Source organism: Esox lucius, chromosome 23 (assembly GCF_011004845.1).
Source record: "Esox lucius isolate fEsoLuc1 chromosome 23, fEsoLuc1.pri, whole genome shotgun sequence".
Classification (NCBI taxonomy): domain Eukaryota; kingdom Metazoa; phylum Chordata; class Actinopteri; order Esociformes; family Esocidae; genus Esox; species Esox lucius.
In genome coordinates, this window is record NC_047591.1 from 8,232,713 (window position 1) to 8,251,728 (window position 19,016).

General features: G+C 44.3%; 1 protein-coding gene across 4 annotated transcripts in view; it reads left to right on the forward strand.

Moving 5' to 3' along the window:
- Positions 1–359: 359 nt before the first annotated feature.
- tbc1d22a (TBC1 domain family, member 22a) overlaps positions 360–19,016 on the forward strand; it is a 133,400-nt gene continuing 114,743 nt past the window's right edge. For 2 of the 4 annotated variants that reach the window (XM_010886983.3, XM_010886982.3), the window contains exons 1-5: positions 364–612; positions 1,482–1,538; positions 4,511–4,694; positions 4,798–5,047; positions 9,330–9,509. In XM_010886983.3, the coding sequence (XP_010885285.2) occupies positions 551–612; positions 1,482–1,538; positions 4,511–4,694; positions 4,798–5,047; positions 9,330–9,509 (733 nt within the window). In that variant the 5' untranslated portion in view covers positions 364–550. Of the gene's footprint in view, positions 613–1,481; positions 1,539–4,510; positions 4,695–4,797; positions 5,048–9,329; positions 9,510–19,016 lie in introns of all 4 variants that reach the window. The other 2 variants (XM_034289965.1, XM_010886981.4) reach the window with 2 other exon arrangements.

Sequence of the window (19,016 nt, forward strand, 5' to 3'; positions counted from 1 at the left end):
AATATTTACAAAATGTTCAATAAATAAACATACTGGGCTAAACAGCTTGCCATAGGTAGATTATGGTCATTATGCGTTTTAATGAGTCACCGAACTCCGAGCCGTCTCTGTTAAAGTTGATCTTTTTATTATGGTTATTATGATTACTTTTTTTTCGATCAGGAACCTGCAAGTAAGGATTTAATTGTATGGTTTGCCTCGTTTATCCTGTACATACGTCTGATGAAAACCTGACAATACAAGCTTTCTCCGAAAACACTTGAACGCAGCGCAAGACTGTCAGTTTACAGTGCTCGATTCTTAACGGTCGGCTACTTCATCGCTTCCCAAATCACTTGTTGTAGATCGTACTTGTGATTGGGCGATCGTGAGGAAGTGTTAAACGGACCAATCTATGCAGCTCTTGTTCAGAGAATAGCAGTTCCAATATGGCGGCTTTCTGAGTTTTGGAGGAGGGGACTGGGTGTAAATAAACACACATTAAACGTTTTAAAAACTATAACAACATTTTATTTTTGGTGTATATGACATATTGTACCGTGGAAAGAAAATGTCTACTGACAGCAACAAAAAACAATTCTGGAAAAGAAACACAGCTAAAGTCCCTGGCAGGCAAGTGACGTGTTACATCTTGCTAGCTAGTTAGCTACATTTAGCTTACTTTGCTTGCTAGCTTGCTCTTACGTTGAACTGTTGTATCTAAAATACAGTATACACTTGGATTAAAGCATTATAAATATATGGCGTGTTATACTTATGTTATACTTTGTCGGGTTAGCAAACGTGCGGTTGCTCTTTCTATAGTGAGTGTCGAGACCACACACACTAGTCAGCCTTATTGATAGGCAGCTAACTTAGCGACTAGCTTAGCGAACCTCCCAGCTAGTTTAGCCAAAATGTCTAATTAACCAGTTGGCTTACTTGCTGACTAGATAGTGTTTTACTAGATGCGAGCTGGCAGGATTTTTTGATATATCTGAATCGTTGTCAGCGAGTATTGTAAACAAACTAACCATGACATATTGAGACCACTACATGAACATCTTTCTTAGCTAACGTTATAGTAACAGCAACAGAGTCAATAGTAATGCAGTAAAATATTCAGCTTTCCATGTTCAAGTTGTGGACAAAATCTAGAAAGCTGACAAAAGTGTAGCAGAGATTATATGATGCATCTAACTTGTTGCTTCCCGTACATGTGTTTATCGGCTGCTGGGAAGAATTTTCAAGTTTTAAGTAATTTCACTTTTAAGCTATATTATCAAAATCTGTAGTCGCATTGCCATCTCCTGTTGAGGACTGCTTTAAATTAAACCTGTGTAAACCTTAGGATGTTCTGTTCTATTCATCTTTTTTTTTATTATAGTGCACTTTAATTCAATCAAGGTCTTAGTTGATTGAAGAAGTTTACCAGGTGTTTACAATGACATTTGCTTTTCCCACAAACCAAACCAATTTGTAATTTTCTTTTCTCTCTACAGCATACAACATGTGTATGGTGCTCAACATCCTCCATTTGATCCTCTTCTGCATGCTAAGTAAGTGTCAGATTACTGGTAGTGTTTGTCCTTCAGTGTATCTGAGTCCCAAATGGCAATATGTCCATATGAGTGGAACACTCAATAGTTAGGTTGCAGTTTAGGTGTTGTAGCTATCTGGGACACTGTCTCAATAACACACACATTGATGAAACCATTTGAATGTGGCCCTCTGCTGTTTTAGCACACCCTCACTTAACTTTCATGACTATCCTACAATAAATGGCTTGCACTTTAGAAAGTGCATTCCTCACATTTCTAAAGGCTGCCATTTGCTTGCTTCTGTAAAAGAGGATTTCAATTGGTTATTCTGGATGAAGTAGTGAACTAACCGGAAAATCCTGTTGATCAGCTGGTTTTTCAGGAAATGCTCAGACTAATGCTCGGTGGGGGGGGGGGCCTCCTAGATTGGGTTGCACGATGTTGGAAATAACTGACATTGCGATATTTTGTTTTTCTGTGATATATATTGCGATAAGAAAAAACAGAGGATGCCTTCAGAACGAGCTTTGGCTATCAACCTGACTGTCTGTGTCCTTCATTCTTCCCCAGCCCCATCCTCTTCAATTAAAATGTATGAAACGTATGCACATTTTTTATATTTCAGAACAGGTTGCTAGGTAATAATATGTAACAGTAATAGTATAGCAACAGTAGTAAAGTAGAATGCGCAATTGGGCATAACTTACCAACTGCAAGATGCAGTCCGTGGCCAAAGCACTGCAATCTGGTCTACTTGTTCAGGTGCAGCCTTCACCATGTTCGTGGCATTGTCTGTTGTAATACAGACTAGACGACTCTCATCTAGGCCCAAATCAGCTAAAGCTTCTCTCATCCCTGTTGTGATGTTCTCACTTGTATGATCCTTTGGGAATATGCAGTTTGCAAACAGCGACTTTTCAGGTGGAAGTCCTCATTAATAAAGTGTATGGTCAGACTTATGTAGGGCTCCGTTGTCCGGCTGGACCACAAGTCTGTTGTTGCTGTATAATATTCCACTTGTGACAGCTCTGTTTCATCTTGTGCCTTGCATTTCTCGTACAGCTCTGAGATGGCATCTTGAGAAAAATAGTTGTGTGATGGCATTACATACCGCTTGTCAAGCTAACAGATGTTTTTAAAACTCTCTTTGTTAACTGTGTTAATTGGTACCATGTCTTTGGCGATGTGAAATGTTATTGAATGTGATTTTTCTCTGCCTTTTGGAACCTTTCTTGTATGGTGTTTTTGCTTTGGACAGCATTGAAATGCTTTGCACTCGTCATACCAAGATTTGTGGTGCTGCCTTAAATGATCGAACAAATTGGTCGTGTTGCCTCGTTTTGTGGCAAAAATTGCAAGGCACTCAGAAAAAAATATATATTGTAGACTATATCTGTTTAACCTACTAATTCGCATGTTCTGTGACGTGACTATTGCGGATGCATACCTCCCAATGTCGATGCTGAAACGATATATTGTGCAGCCCTAATCCTAGCCATTTGTTGTTTTTCACGGCCCATCCAACCAGAAGGTAATCTGGATCAGTGCATTGTGAAATGCATTGCTTGAGCCACCTGTGAATAGCTATAGATAAATGAGACCAGGATACCCTGCTCCCATCCCTGAGCGATGCTGGCAGTTTGCACTGCAAACAGGGTTTCTAAGCCGCTTGTCAGCTGGTGGTGCCGCTGATGCTCGAGCCTAGACTGAGGCTGTTGGCTTACTGCACCGCATCAGTCTGCCGGTCTAAGTATTCAGTCATCACTAGCTGCTTTGTGGCCTTGCCAAAACCAGAACCCATTAGTTAAAAGTAGGCCATTAGAAGGGTTGACTTGTCTCCCGGGTTAATAGCTCGACTTCATGATCAGTTCACTTTTGACGTCTGTTATATTGAATCCCACATTCCTAATACATGTTTAATCTAAGACTAGGTAGCAGCCCAGCACAGCCTAGTCCCGTCTAGCCCTGCTGGGCGCAGTTCTGACACTCCATCCTTCTCACTTACAGTACCAGTGTACCAGGTCTATTCCCTCAGTGGTGGGTTGACGGGAGCAGAAACACCTGAAGCAGCCTATCCTCATTAATAGGCTTTTATTGCTTTGCTGTGTAGTCTAAAGTGCAGGAAATCTAATCATGTGGCTGATGTCCACGGAGGGTCTTTTCATTTAGTTGTTTTTGTTAAGCTCACTGGCAGAGTTTTTGTCACCTCTGCCTGGAACAGGCTAGTCACCGCCAGTCACACTGAACGTGGTTTTGCTTTTGTTATGTTAATGTTTCGTCTTAAATGAAAATAATATCCGCTGCTACTGCTTTTCAATCTCTGTGGTGCACATGAGAGCGCATGAGAGGAAAAAGGTTACATTTAATTGGCTTTTTATTACATATTTTCCCTCTGAAGGCAGTCTCACATACACAAAGGGAGGTTTTCTGTGAGAAATGGTTGATTTGATTTAATCTGGTTGGTGTATACCTTTTACAATAACTATTTTGAAATATTTTGAATAGATTCTGACTTGTGGATTGTCCTTGTGTTATTGTGATTGTCAGATATTTCTTCCATTATTTCTTTTACCATTGTCATCAGTGTTTTTTTCCTCCCAAATGTGGCTTGGGTGTGAACATCTATTTATTGACATCAAGGGAACAGCTGCTGTCTTTCACAAATCAAACAAAAGAGTGACCCTTTTTGACCCTGTGAATGGAAGACCTGTTTTAAAATGACATACAGTATTTAATATTTGAGACTTACTGACCATTTAGGGCCATTATTATGTTTTTGACCTTCCAAACTGAATTTGTCTCCCAGTCCTTGCTTTCAAATGCCTGGATTTTACAAACTCACAATTACCACCTCTCCTTGTCCTTCACCGAAAACAAAATTAGAAAACAAATGTTCACCATCATTTGTGGTTTTTGATGTCATCTTTAATGTTTTGGGTGAGCTCTACCCTAATCTTCTCCTAATTTGCCCCCCCCCCCCCCCCCCCCAGTCTAATCAAAGCAGGCAACAAGCCCCCGATAACCCTGGGGGGGAAGCCAAAGAAAGCCACCACCTTCCAGGAGTTTGAGAGCATCACCAGCGACGCCTGGGACGTGGGAGATGACGATGATGAGCTGCTCGCCATGGCCGCGCAGAACCTCAACATCGAGGTCGTCATGGAAACCGCCAACAAGGTGACTCCCCCTCTGCAATCGGTAGTGACGCAGGGTGTTAATGCATTATACCCTGTTTCTAAGACACATGACACTGAACTGGGTGGTCATTGTCATTATGAAGGTGATCGAAAACCACAGTAAGCAGCAGGAACGGCAGAGGCAGGACGACGGAGACATATCAGAGCCAGACCAGAGGGAGGAAGAGGAGGCGCCGGAGGACGAAGAGGAGGAGGAGGAGGATGATGAGGAAGAACAAGGAGAGGAGCTGGAGGAGACGAACCCTGAGGTGTCGTTCGCCTCTGAGCACAGCCCCCACAGCGACGGCAGACTGGTGAAGTCACTGAGCGAGGCCCCCATCGGATCACCTAAGGGTTCGTAACGCACGTCTGCCCCGCTTCTCTCTCCTCTGTCTCCCCATCCATCATCAAACAGAAGTATAAGCACCGGCTGGGGTGGTGGATGTGAACAAGTAAGGGGTCTTGAAGGCCTGTCAGTCTCCAGTCTCCACCCACTCCTCCACAGTTTCCTCTGAGCCTGCTAGGCCTTTCATGTTCGTCTGATAGTGTGGTGACAGCCTCAGCAGCAGTGCCTTGTTGTTTTTTTCAGTTGGGAACGGCTTGCTGCCTGCCGTCTGTCTGCCTCTGCCTGCTTTCTGCCTGCTTTCTTCCTGCCTGATGTGTAGGGCTGTTACAATTGACCTTTTAGTGGACAGTTAATTGTCACTCAAATAATTGCGTTTAACAATTCAATTGTCCATATTGTAAATGTTATGCCATTATTCTAGTGTAACCTGATAATATTGTAAAAATACACTTGGTGAGTCCGGAGATGATGACTTATGGTGTTTGTGCTTTTGAGCGCCACCTTTATGGAGCAAATCTGTCAGTTTGCCTACTCCAAATGATTGGGCTCTCCTCTTTCAATTTGGCTTAAAAACTAAATGTGCCCAGAGCAGCACAGTTGCTTTGGAATTACCTCTAAATCAACCATGTTAGCGATTGCTGTTCAAAAACACAACCGCAGAGCATTGACAGTAACGTTTGACTGGGCATCGTGACGTTTCACCTCTTGCTCTGCTCCAAATATTCTAGCCTAGTTATTTGAAACAGCCTTCCTTACGTAGCAAAAGGTGTTTCAACATTTGATATGAAATGGGACTACATATATTTCTATACATACATTCAAATGTGCATGATCTAAATATGGTTTGAAATGACAAAATTCTACCTATAATATTAGTACAAATATTTTACAAATATTTTATATTTTTATATGGAATTTTTATATGGAATTGATGCAACAGATAAGCGACTGAAACTTGTTACATGCCTATTAAATAATAATGTTGCTTTAAATATACTGAAATTAAGAGGAAAATGAGTTTCAGTAAATAATCTGCGCCTATAACTTCCCAAAGAGCTGACAAATGCACTTCTCCCAAGTGCTAGATATCCTAACTAATGGAAACTGACATAATTTGCATGGTATTTGTTGAGACATTTCTAACATTGGACTAAAAATCCTGGAAATTATTTTGGAATAAAAATATTGTGCAAAAAGATCTAGCTCAAGTAATCGCGACCAGGCAATTATGTAACTATTGCGACAGCCCTGTGTTCTTTCCTGCTGTTTGTTTGAACTTCAGCCTACCTGTTTGCCTGCCAGTTTGCTGTCTGCCTGATTGCCTGCTTTCTTGGTGTCTGCCTGCCTGCCTGCCAGCTATGTGTCTGCTGTCTGCCTGCTTTCCCGCTGTCTGTCTGCTGCCTGCTTTCCCGCTGTCTGTCTGCTGCCTGCTTTCCCGCTGTCTGTCTGCTGCCTGCTTTCCCGCTGTCTGTCTGCTGCCTGCTTTCCCGCTGTCTGTCTGCTGCCTGCTTTCCCGCAGTCTGTCTGCTGCCTGCTTTCCCGCTGTCTGTCTGCTGCCTGCTTTCCCGCTGTCTGTCTGCTGCCTGCTTTCCCGCTGTCTGTCTGCTGCCTGCTTTCCCGCTGTCTGTCTGCTGCCTGCTTTCCCGCTGTCTGTCTGCTGCCTGCTTTCCCGCTGTCTGTCTGCTGCCTGCTTTCCCGCTGTCTGTCTGCTGCCAGCTTTCCCGCTGTCTGTCTGCTGCCTGCTTTCCCGCAGTCTGTCTGCTGCCTGCTTTCCCACTGCGTGTCTGTCTGCTGCCTGCTTTCCCACTGCGTGTCTGCTACCTGCTTTCCCGCTGTCTGTCTGCTGCCTGCTTTCCCACTGCGTGTCTGTCTGCTGTCTGCCTGCCTGTCTGTCTGCTGCCTGCTTTCCCACTGTCTGTCTGCTGCCTGCCATCCCACTGCCTGTCTGTCTGCTGTCTGCCTGTCTGTCTGCTGTCTGCCTGTCTGTCTGCTGTCTGCCTGCTTTCCCACTGTCTGCCTGTCTGTCTGTGGTGGTGTAAAAGGAGATAAGACAGCAGCCTTAACCCCAGTAGTTATCTCCCCGAAGAAGACACTGGCGGAGTAGATACTGTCTGGTGTCTGCATCATTCATCCACATTGTGTGTGTGTGTGTTCACTGCGCACACACACACACAGACCGAATGTCTGCCTTCTGCACACAAACTCTTCTTTTCTGCTGGAGGAGTGTGCCTGTTATGGTGTTTGACTGTAGTTCTGTTATTGAGCGTATTGCATAGATCTCTGACAGTTGTTGAGGGACAGCCAGACCAGTGCTTATGGATGAGGACTTTCATGACAATCAGATAACTGCCAAAACCATATAATATATTCATTAAAAGTAAATAGGGCTTGTTTAATTGGCTAGAGGATGTGTCCTGATGATGACCCAGAGCTGGTTCACCCACCCCACTCTTTTCTTTTCCTGCATGAAGTAGTAGTTCTGCGACTACTTCACTTAAAATATTCAAACCAACCTGGCGCCTTGACCTTCTGTTTAGGGCAACTCGCCCCGGAGATCATGCACATGTAATTTCCATTCAGCGCCGTCATATGGCATGACTATTACCTTGTTCCCCCGTCTCCCCCCTCCTCTCATTCCTTGCCTTTGGATGGGATGCCGTCTACCGTTGTCTGTCTGTGGACCCAGCTGCCCAGTCCTATATTAGATAAAGCCCCACAGCAACGCTTTCTATTTGGCTTCACCCAGCCTGTAACCTTGCTGCTCTCTGCTAATGGACACAGCCAAACAGACACACACAGACAGAGAGAAATACACAGACAGAGAGAAATATGCTGGCAGACAGAGGCATGAAGGCAGACAGAGGCAGGCCGGCCGACAGAGAATTAGTTCTGTCTCATCTGTGCTCTATAGATCTCTTAATCCTCTGTGGGTGGCATTCTGTAGTCTACCCTTTGCTGTTGGGAACATAGTTCCTTACCTAATATCTGTCTGTAATTGGTTGTAGTAAGAGTTTGCTGTTGCTGGATTGGAGAAAGGTTGTCCTGACTAAGATTTCTATTTATCGACTAAGATTAAACCTGTTGACTTTTCCATGTGTAAAATGTCACTTGTCTAATTAATTATTTGATACAGACAGTGTTTTAATAAAACCAAGTTGTTTTAAATGCTTTGAATAAGATGCTTTAAATAGCTTTTTTGAAATAATAAGAAACAAATAAGTCAAGAGGGGTATTGACACCTAGAAACAATAGATGTCTTCCTGTCTCAGTGCAGCTGTTGGTCTCCCATTAGGTTTAATGGCGTTACGTTTACTATGTCTCCTAATGTGGCCAGAAGCCAGTAAGATAGAAAAAGTGCCTTGTTATAACTGTGGGTGAAAAATGTTGTTCATCCTGCAAACCAGCCAAGTGTGTCAGTTAAACACCAAACGCTAGGGAGGGCAGCCTACGTCAGTCACAGCGATGTCGACGTGGAAAATAAGCTTACTGTAGGTTCAGCGTCTTGGGAAAGGCCTCCATACTGTTTGGGTTGGCAGGAGAAGACTCTGGATGGGCAGAATGCCATTGGATTTTGATTTCATCATAGAACCTTTAGAGATTGAAATAAAATATTTTGGAATTTACCTTCAGCGTTGGTTTATGTCTCTGATTATACACCAGTATATTATGGTTTTATTTCAGTACAACAACCGTGTAAGACGTTTCTACCAGCTTTGTTCTCATTCAGATGTTCAACTAGACCTAGCATAGTCAAAGCTATGTGAACAAATGGCTTGTCTCCCAAATAGGGCACTTGCAAAATATGACAAATCATATATGCTACAAGATAAGATGTTCAGATTTTAGTCCTCAAGAACATAAACAATGAATAATTATATTAAAAATTGCTTATCCAGTTAGGATATTTTTAACCTTCTTGGACATTAAACAAACTTGCTAAATTCATGTCCAGCACAGAACTGACTCCTTTCACTTCTCCCCAGCCCTCTTCCAGGCCTCATTTCAATGCCAATGTGGAAAACGTGCTTTACAATATATTATAATATTATAATAAGGCCTCAACTATAATAAGGCCTCAACTATAATAAGGCCTCAACTATAATAAGGCCTCCACTGTTAAGGACTAAACTAATCGCTAGTTGAAAAAATGAGGTCAGCCCTAACATGCACTTTGTATTTCTGTGGCGTTTACATTGAAATTGGTGTACTGGAAAGAAAGATGCGTGTCCATGAGTCTATGTACCCGTGTTTTGTGCGTGTTCCATCATTTGTCTTTCTGTGCGTGTGCAGATGTGGCTGGAGACAGAGCGTGGCTCCACCGACAGCAGTCCCTGCCCCACCGACCCACCATCCCCATGGTTGCGCGTATAGCCGACCAGAACACCTCCGGGACCCCAGCCATGACCGAGAGAGAGGCCTCACGCCTGGACAAGTTCAAACAGGTTCTGGCCGGACCCAACACCGACCTTGGTAAATTGCTGTGTTCTCCTTTTAGTTTTTCCTCAGTGTGTTCTTTTGTAGAAGAAATGGTTGACGGGTCACAATGAAGCCACGACCTTTTACTGTTTGTGTTTAGTATCATAGCACTCAACTGTGTCCGAGTTTCAGGGTTAACCTGTACTTCCACCCCTCATCTCCTCTGCCTCGTACCCAGTAACAGCAACCGTTGTACTAAAACAGCACCCTATATTCATAGAAAGCACAGTGTGCATCTCTGTGGTAATGAACTCCATCTGAAGAGAAAGCAAACAAGCACTGAAACGTTTGCGGTGTTGTTTTAACGATGCCATTTGAATGTTGAGGGGAAGTGAGGCTGTGCCATCCAGCCAGGGCATATAATCCGATGGGTCCAAATGATGCTTTTAGCTTTACTTCCACTGCACTGCTTTGAGATGACGGTGTAAAGCAGCCTCTTGGTTCTTCTATGGGCATTTCTCTGGCCAATTTAACATTTTATGGGCGATGCTTTACACTTCTGGGGAGGATTTGTTTCTTTGGGCCATTTCAAGGAGTCTGTTCACGCTTTGAATCTGCCAGTCATCTCTACTCCATCCTGGAAAAGCATGCGGGTAGATTGGTAATGAGTTGTTTGGGTGCTTTCAGATGGTGTGTGCACGTGTATGCCTGTGCCTGCGTGTGTCTGTGCCTGCGTGTGTCTGTGCCTGCGTGCGTCTGTGCCTGCGTGCGTCTGTGCCTGCGTGCGTCTGTGCCTGCGTGCGTCTGTGCCTGCGTGCGTCTGTGCCTGCGTGCCTGTGCTGTGCGTGTGTCTGTGCTGTGCGTGTGTCTGTGCTGTGCGTGTGTCTGTGCCTGCATGTGCGTCTGTGCCTGCATGTGCGTCTGTGCCTGCATGTGCGTCTGTGCCTGCATGTGCGTCTGTGCCTGCGTGTGCCTGCGTGTGCCTGCGTGTGCCTGAGTGTGCCTGCGTGTGTGCCTGCGTGTGTGCCTGCGTGTGCGTCTGCGTGTGCGTGCCTGTGCTTGCGTGCCTGTGCTTGCGTGCCTGTGCTTGCATGCCTGTGCTATGCATGTGTCTGTGCTGTGCGTGTGTCTGTGCTGTGCGTGTGTCTGTGCTGTGCGTGTGTCTGTGCTGTGCGTGTGTCTGTGCTGTGCGTGTGTCTGTGCGTGTGTCTGTGCGTGCGTGTGCGCATAAGCTGGGCTCATAGCCCTTTTGTACTCATGATGATTTTCCCTGCAGTCGGCTTCTGGATTCCTTTGAATATCCTCGGATTGTTCTCTGTATAATTCTGTGTGTCTGTTCCACCTGAATGGTTCCAGGGAGCCAGTGGAGGCTTAGCGTGGTTATATCCTACCTTGGAGGGAGTCAATACTGTTGTTTTTATCATTGTGATATCGCTGGTGTCATTGTGGTATCGCCGTTTCAACCCAGTGGCTGATTCCGTATGGGGGGCTCATCATCACTGACAGGCTGCTCAGTAAAACCAGAGGTGAGCCGGGTCATTTTAGGTGCCACGGTGTGCTGCTGCTCAAATATGTGTGGGAGTAGGAGGGGAACCAGTGAGGTGCTGAATGATGAATTGGAAATTGGGAAGGCAGTTTAAACCAAAACGGGTCCTCCCGTATTGCCACCATTTTCAAATCGCACATCTGTATAGAGCTCGGTCTCTGACAGCCTGTGGCCAACGAGGTCCTAACTAGAGGAGCCCCTCCCACTGACATGTCTTGGTCGGTCCTCAGTGTGTTATTCTAATGCCTTGGGGGGACGGGGAGGGGAGGGTGGGGGCCCGGGCGTCGGCAGGGTTACGGTCAGTGATTCTAAGCCTGTCAACAGTGATTATGGTGGGCCAGCTGTCATGACCTGCTGTCTCAATGAAGTTGTTGCTGCTTTATTACATATCCAAGCTGACTAGCCCGGCGCACGTTGCCTGCGATGAAATATTAACTTAGTTTAGAGGCCATAATTAAGAGACTGGGAGAGGGAGGGAGAGAGAGAAAAGGAAAGAGGGAGGGAAAGAAAAGAGGGCGGGGAGAGATGGAGTGAGCGAATGAGGGGAGTTAGAAAGAGGGAGAGTGAGAGATGACAGAGATAAATGATGGTGATGTCCTGTGGTTGAGGAGGCTGTCCTGGTTTGTGTCCTGTTTGCCCCTCTCTGACATCACACCAACGGTAGAGCTACACAGCCATCCATCAGAAGTCTCACTACCAGCAGCGCTCACTCGAACCTCTCTCTCTCTCTCTCTTTCCCTCCCTCCCTCCCTCTCTCTCTCCCTAACCTCTTTTACTCATCCCTCTCTCAATCACACAGCTGTCTATCTGGGGGGACACTGCCCTCTAGTGTAGAACAACCACTCTGACCGTTGTCCTTAAGGTTACGGGGCAGTGTGTGTCTGTGTGTGCGTTTCGGTCTTCTTTCTCCCGGCTGATGGATTGCAGCCTCGTTTATGGTTCCAGCCCTCCATCATGTTGGGATTTGTCTCCAGAGGTTTGTGTGTGATGGACTGACTGACCGCTCCAACTTTCTGCTCTTACCTGTTTATCGATTCAGAGATGAGGCATGGGACAGATATAGACTAGACCGATAGGCCCTCAAACAACAAAACGCACATTTTCTCATTGTTCTGCTTCTTACAATATGTGCAGGTAAAAAGTTTGGCTGACAACTAACAGTAAACTATCAATAAAGAGCTGGGAGGCAGGGGTAATTTCCTATAATTTTGTAAATTATAGGAAATTGGGACTATGCATATACATAATATAGTGTATATCCTATCATTTAAAGAAAGAAATAAACATAAGCAGCTAAGTACATGACAAGATGGCTACTACAGCAACACTCAATACCCAAGACAATTGTTAGCATAAAGTAGCTTAGTACAATCTGCGCTTAAAAGCTGGAAAAGTTTCAGAAAAAAGTCATTACTCCATAAAACACAGCTTGAACTAACAAAAGCATCCACTAATGGCCGAAAAAATAAGGTGCCTGCTGAAGGACTTTCAAACCCTATTAACTAGGCACATGTGGAACTTCTCTAGTGTTGCTGTTCTTCAGCAAGATTAAACAAGAATGAGCTCAAACTGCCTTAAAGCTACAGCACCCAATTTCGCTAGTAGATGGCAGTGTATCAATGGAGAACTCTAATTCTATATATAATATATACCGTGGATGTACAGAACGCCCATGATTCATGAAAATAATGTACTTTTGGAGCCGGTAGACATGGTGTTCTTGTCAGTCGAACCGGTGATTCCTGTTTTTCTTCTTTTCAAGATGACCACATTTATCCTGCCTTTCCGCACTTTTCGCTGCAAATATCTGTTTAACCATGAAGAGAAGGCTTTCATCCTAAGCTGCGTGCTGTATGAGCTGCACAAACAACAGTGGTAGACCTCGCATCTGCACTTGATGAGATGAGTGAATTCTATTTTTAACCGTGTCGACTGAAATGGATAGTCATCATATTACTATGTCACATTTTTATCCTCTACGTTCTTAGTTTATGTCTCGTTGTCCTTTTTTATCGCTTCCAGGACAACGATCTTGTCCTGCGTTTAGAACATTCTAGTGGCCCCGTGATGAATGCTGGGTACGTGTTGCATTTCTACTACGATTTTGACCAACGTTGACACATTCAGTGTTTGTGTTATAGTACCTTATATCTTGGTGTGGTTCATGGGATGATCGCCAGTGCTCAACCGCTTCTCTTTTACAAATGTTGGCCAAAAATCGCTGGAGGAATCTCTGGCAATGCTTTTCTGTCACACCAGTCAAAAGGCGTCCCAGATTTCAGCGTATGTAGACCTGTCTAAGATCTCTTGTCTGTTACTGCTCTGTCACCTCCCGCGACCAAGCGTGGTTATCAGGCTAGCTTCATTTTAGAGACAAAAACAGTGTACTTGTTTTCCCTGAATAATAAGATTAATTTGGGTTCAAACTGAGTGTTACTGGTGACCACCAATCTGGCTCTCCATCCCCATATTTGATGCTGAAATGGCTAAATCGTATGCAAACAGAAACACTTCCACGTGGCGTTCCCCAGCTGATTAACATGCCCTCTGGACAAGTGATAATGTCCCTCTGATCTCTTCTTGGCGTATATGACTTACCGTGAAATACAGTGGGCCGTGAGCTTGTGGAGTGGAGTAGTGTCTGGTGGTCTACTGTAGGAAAAGGCAGAAGATACAACAGCACCATTCCAGAGTGCGTTTTCTAACATTCTGACCAATTTGGGGTTTTCAAGTCTGTTTTTTTTTTAGAAGGGGAGTAGAAATGTAACCTTTTTTGCACAAATGTTGCTCTGCAGTGTACCACCCCAAGAAGGGCTACGTATTTGGGCAGATGCCCAATCTATGAGTGCGAAACATGCCAAAAATGACTTTGAGAAGTACTAATTTTCAAATAACATCTTTCCCTAATATCCTTCATGATTTTATTAGCATGTATTTTGTGTTAGTGTGTGGTAAATCTTACAAATGCTCCTTAAAAGAAATGTATTGGTTAGATTACATCGACATATACAAACTTAGCCGGCAAATTTCCTAGATAAGTTACCTTTGAATATTTCAGGTAACCTTTTAGTTAAAATGTATTGATAAACTTTATTAAATCAAAAGGAATTAGTTTGCACCCCCTGCTGTGAGTAACATTGCACCTGACTTTCACCATAAAGCCCAAGGTGATCGGGCAGTTTCTCCTCAAGCTCTTTAGTCACTGATGTAAAAAGTGTTAAAACTGTCTGCCACCTTGCTGCTGTCAGATTCAATCTCTCTGTTAATGCTCAGTCCTTACTATAGTATTGAGCCTTTTGGCCCTTTGGTCCCTTGAACCATTTGGCTTATGTAATTATATAAAAAAAGTGAAATCTAACTGATCTGCAGACTTCTTAAGTACATGAAAAACTTTATTTCTCTTTTTGATTGCCTTAAAAAAAATTATCATTAAAAAAAACATTCAATTAAACACTTTAAGGAAAGGTGTGATTTGAAATTGTGTTCCTCTGGTTTATTTTTGTCTCAATGTTGTGTAATTACACCATTTGTATATAAAAAGCATTTTGCGCTTGATAGTTATACCACAGGCAGGATAAGCGAGGAAGAAAATTCTGCACTGCACATTTAGCCGCTCATTCCATCTACCTAAACCAAGGAAGCGTTCTCTGTCTTGCGCCACTAACCTAGGCGACATATGCAAAAACTGTTTGCTCACTCGGTTAGTTATGTCATGGTCAGGATAGGCTATAATAAGGAGGAATTTAAACCACTCATTGTATTCCATTAGCTAGATTTTCAATTGTTAGCTGATGAGGGTGTTTATTCCCCTTGTACATGATGGAGGGCTGAACTTATACATTTCTCTTAACTCTTAAAGATTTCATGGGACAAGCAGCATCATCAGTCTTCCATAATATCGCAACACTTCAGTATTGTTGACAGTTGACTTCTTGAAGTAACTGAAGAAATTGTCTTTATTGTAATGTTTTGATTGATCATTTTTCATACCGATTTAACAACTTGCAAATACTCCTACTGTTATGATTTCTGATTCCTTCATTGAGCAATCCTGTTCCATTAATGAACCCATGTTGATCCATGTTATAACTTGGTCTGAATCTTACATGACTTTGTGAGGTCCATGGTGTTATTTGGTCTGAATGTTACATCACCTTTTAAGATCGATGTTCTTACTTGGTTTGCGTGCGCTATGCCTTGCCATGCTACCACTCTAGCATTTCATTTGCTGTCTGCCTCTTCAGCCTGTGCAACAAGTAGACATGTTTTGTTCTAATCTTGCACCTGCTTTGTCTTGGACTAGCCTGCTGTGCCCCCCAGATTGTGGTTGGTTCTGTGACATGCTAGCTGGGATGGGGGAGGCTGGGTGGGTGAGGTCCAGATTTTGGCGGAAGAGGTATGGGGATGGCTGATTACAGTGAGTGGAGTAGGATGGCCATTTTCATTGTTGGAGTTTGGGTGAAGGGTTTTTCATTTTTTTAAATTCAGATTTTCTCTATGTTTTTCTTTAGGCTTTATTTCAGGAAAGAGAAGCACATGTAATCTGCTATTTGCTCCGATTTTTCCAGCAACATTTTTAGTTTTGGATCTAAGTAAAACAATTATTTATTTGTGGTTGTTTGATTCATAGCAGTAGTCATTCTGTCTGTATGTCAGCATTTGTGGCTGTTAGGTGGGCTGACAGAGTGGAATAGAGCAGGCTCCAGAGAGCTGGGTTAACCAGACCACGGCAAGAGTAGTAGAAACCCATTTATCATCACAGAGACACATTATGACTGGATCTACCTTTCAGCCTCTCTCTGTCCTGTCTTTTCCATTTCACCTCTCACCTTCTCCCTCTTGCCCCAACCCAACCCCTCTGTTTAAGTTATGTAAAGTCAGAAAAGGCACCTGGTAAGAAAGATGTGGAATATTAATTGGGCAGTAGCAAGTAGTCTGCCCTTTTAAATACAGGCCTAAGCAAGACTGATATCTTCATCCACCACTCGCTCCTGGAAGAACTGTGCCCTACAGGCTATTGGTTTTAATGGGTTATATCAGCCAGTAGGCTGCTCATGGTTTGAAGAGAACAGAGTTGTACAGAGCACATTCACACTTTGTCTTAGGTCACTTGTTTTCATCTAGCCAGCTTATTAGAAGACTACACAAATATTAGGTGATCGGTGGTTAATTCAATAGGTAGCTCTAGGCTTCCAAATAATTGGCAGAACAAAACAATTATTGTCGTCTGTCTAACTGCACGCAGCCTGAACAATTCTGACTGCGCCTCATCGATCTCCGTCGTGGCCTGCGGAACACAGCCCTCGGCGTCCCGACAGACGGAAGTCAGGATGTTAACCTAATCTACTTGGGGTTTTTTGTGATAAAATAGCCCCTTTGGGGGACTTGAAGTTATGTCCCTCCCTGCCTTCTGACTGATACATTTGACCTGTAGCATCTGCGACGGAGGCCACTCTTCCGTTCCCTGTCCCTGCTCTTAATGAGGGTTTTCAGAACCCGCCGTGCACAGCCTGGTTGTTTGAGCTGGATTTCACCAGTCACAGGGGTTAGCTTTTACATTTTGTTATTTTGAGGGACTAAGAGCGGCGAGCATCAGACATCAGCCAATTACCTCTCTCTGTGTCTGATGGTGGCAAACGCAGCCGTTTCCATGGCGATGCTCTTTCCTCTGATTGGGCTCCCCCCCCCCTCCTCATTCCTTAACGCGTCCCTGTGCACTGAACACCCCCACTACATTCTGACTCTTTCGGTGTCTTTTCCTGCCCTGTGCACTCTCACTCTCCTTCTCTTGTTGTTGCTTTCTGCTTCTGTCTGCCACTTTCTGTTGTTTGTCGATCACTGTTCATTTGCCTCTCTCTGCCTGTTACAACTGGGGGAGCTGCTGATCTATGGAACTCCTCCTGTCCTCTCCTGCTGCAGCCCCAACTGACTGGTTCCCTCTTTCTTTCTCTCTCCGCTCCATCGTTTTCCCTCCTCCGCCTTTTTCTCTGTCTCTCTCCCACTCCCTCTCTTTCTCTCTCTCTCACGCTTATGCGTATCTATTGCTCTCTCACTCTCCTTCGGTCTTTCGCCGTGTTGCAGCTGCCTCTCATTCCACAGCTACAGCTGACAATCCTGTTACACAGCAATTCCGCAATATTATAGGCTTACTACCGTGGCACCATTCCGGAGTTAATAGCTGACATCAAGGTTCAAAGTGGTCGTCTAATTCAATTCAACTCAATTCTGACATATTTTGTTGAATCGGTACAGGAAACATTTAGGAGGTACAGGTAACTGCTGAATTGAAGGAAACATCGTGGCAAATGCATTGGAGGGCAAATGGCTTCAGTATTGGCATAGATTCTGCAGATATCTCCAGCCTGATTGTTTTATGCAAAGTTACATAATTTGGTGTTTTGTCTCTGGTGATGGTAAGACGCTGTTTCAGAGTGTTGGGATTTGAAAGTTTCAAATAAAGCTGCGTTATCTCATGAAACAAGACTTCTTAGGATACATACCCCTCTCTCCAGGGAGAATGGAGCGGAAAGACACTTTTGAAAGAACATGGTCTCCATTTTGGATCGTTGACACCACTATATTACTTCCAGATTCCATGTGTCTTGTGTTATACAGTATTCCTCACACCTCTGCTAATTTGAGATGTGTGTGTGTGTGTGTGTGTGGGGCTGTCTGCTCTGACCTTGTTAGAAAAGCGTGTGTGTGGGCTTAATGAGATCTCCTGTAATGAGGATGTGTTCCTCAAGGCAATGCCCTATGCCAACCGCTGCCACGTGGCATGGTCTGCCAGGCCGGCCCTCCATCTACCCGTATTCTCCCTCTGATTATTTAAATTTTTTTTTGTCTTGCGAGGCAAGCTGCTTTAAAGTAGGTCTTTGTCAATAAGCAGTGTAGAACATGCAACTTGAATTCATTTTAAGTAGGTCTTTGTCAATAAGCAGTGTAGAACATGCAACTTTAATTTCTCATATCGTTTCTGTTTGTTTGGTTTTTACTTTGTGAATAGCTTTTCAACCCCCAAATGAATGAATCAAGGCTTGATAGGGTTCCAGCCCCCCCCCCCCCCCCCCCCCCTCCCGGAGTGGAAGTGTTTTGCAGGCAGTGTTTGGTACTGTAGCGGACATGCCCCTTAGGGAAGTGGTGTCTGACAGTGGGAGTATGACTCACTAGATTACAGTGTTATTCAGCAGGAACTGGGCACATTCTAACTTCACGTGGTAGAAGAAAGACGTATGTCTGTGAACTTCCCATGAACCAAATTATAACCAATATAGATCCGGGGGTGGCGGGGGGGGTCCTCGTAATCCCTGCCTGGCACTTAGCCTCCATTTAAGGCCTTAAAACATTTATCGTTGCTGAACCTGATCCAAGCATGTTCCAAGACATCAGAGAAAAGTTGTAATGAATTGCTTTCGAAATAATGTGTCATCTTAAATTTGAATATTGTACGCGGCAATGAAATTTGCAAGAGGCGAGAGTTAATAAGTAGGGGAATTTCTAATGCAATCAGTCTAAGAAGCCATTCACCTCTCCGCTGTGACTTTGAGAGGCCGGGCAAGGGGGTATCAACAGGGGCCCTCCAGGGCTACAGAAGCAGTACCTCAGTAAGGCTGCTGAATCAGTGGGGCCCCGATCAAACCTAGCCTACTAGGATGCTATTCTCCTGCTTATAATGCATCTCATTGTCTGGAGTCCATCTGGTAATACAGACGAGTCTCTTTTCACCAGGGTGTTACTAGGCTGTCCTCCATGGCCACTTGGTCTTCTCGTCCTTTATATGCGCTAACAGCGATGGACTCCGTCTCGTCTACACAGACGGACCCTGCTGAAGGTGGCGCGGCTCGTTGTTTACCGCTGAATAAAGTCATCAGACCACATCACGTCCTTTCTAGCCACGACAGCGACGTGGTGCCAATTCGTCTGGTTTGCCTGTCCTCGTTCTTCGCCTGAAACAGGGCTCTGCTGCCTCTGGGATGTGAGGCACTGGGTCTCACATTTAACAAAGACTGGGGAGT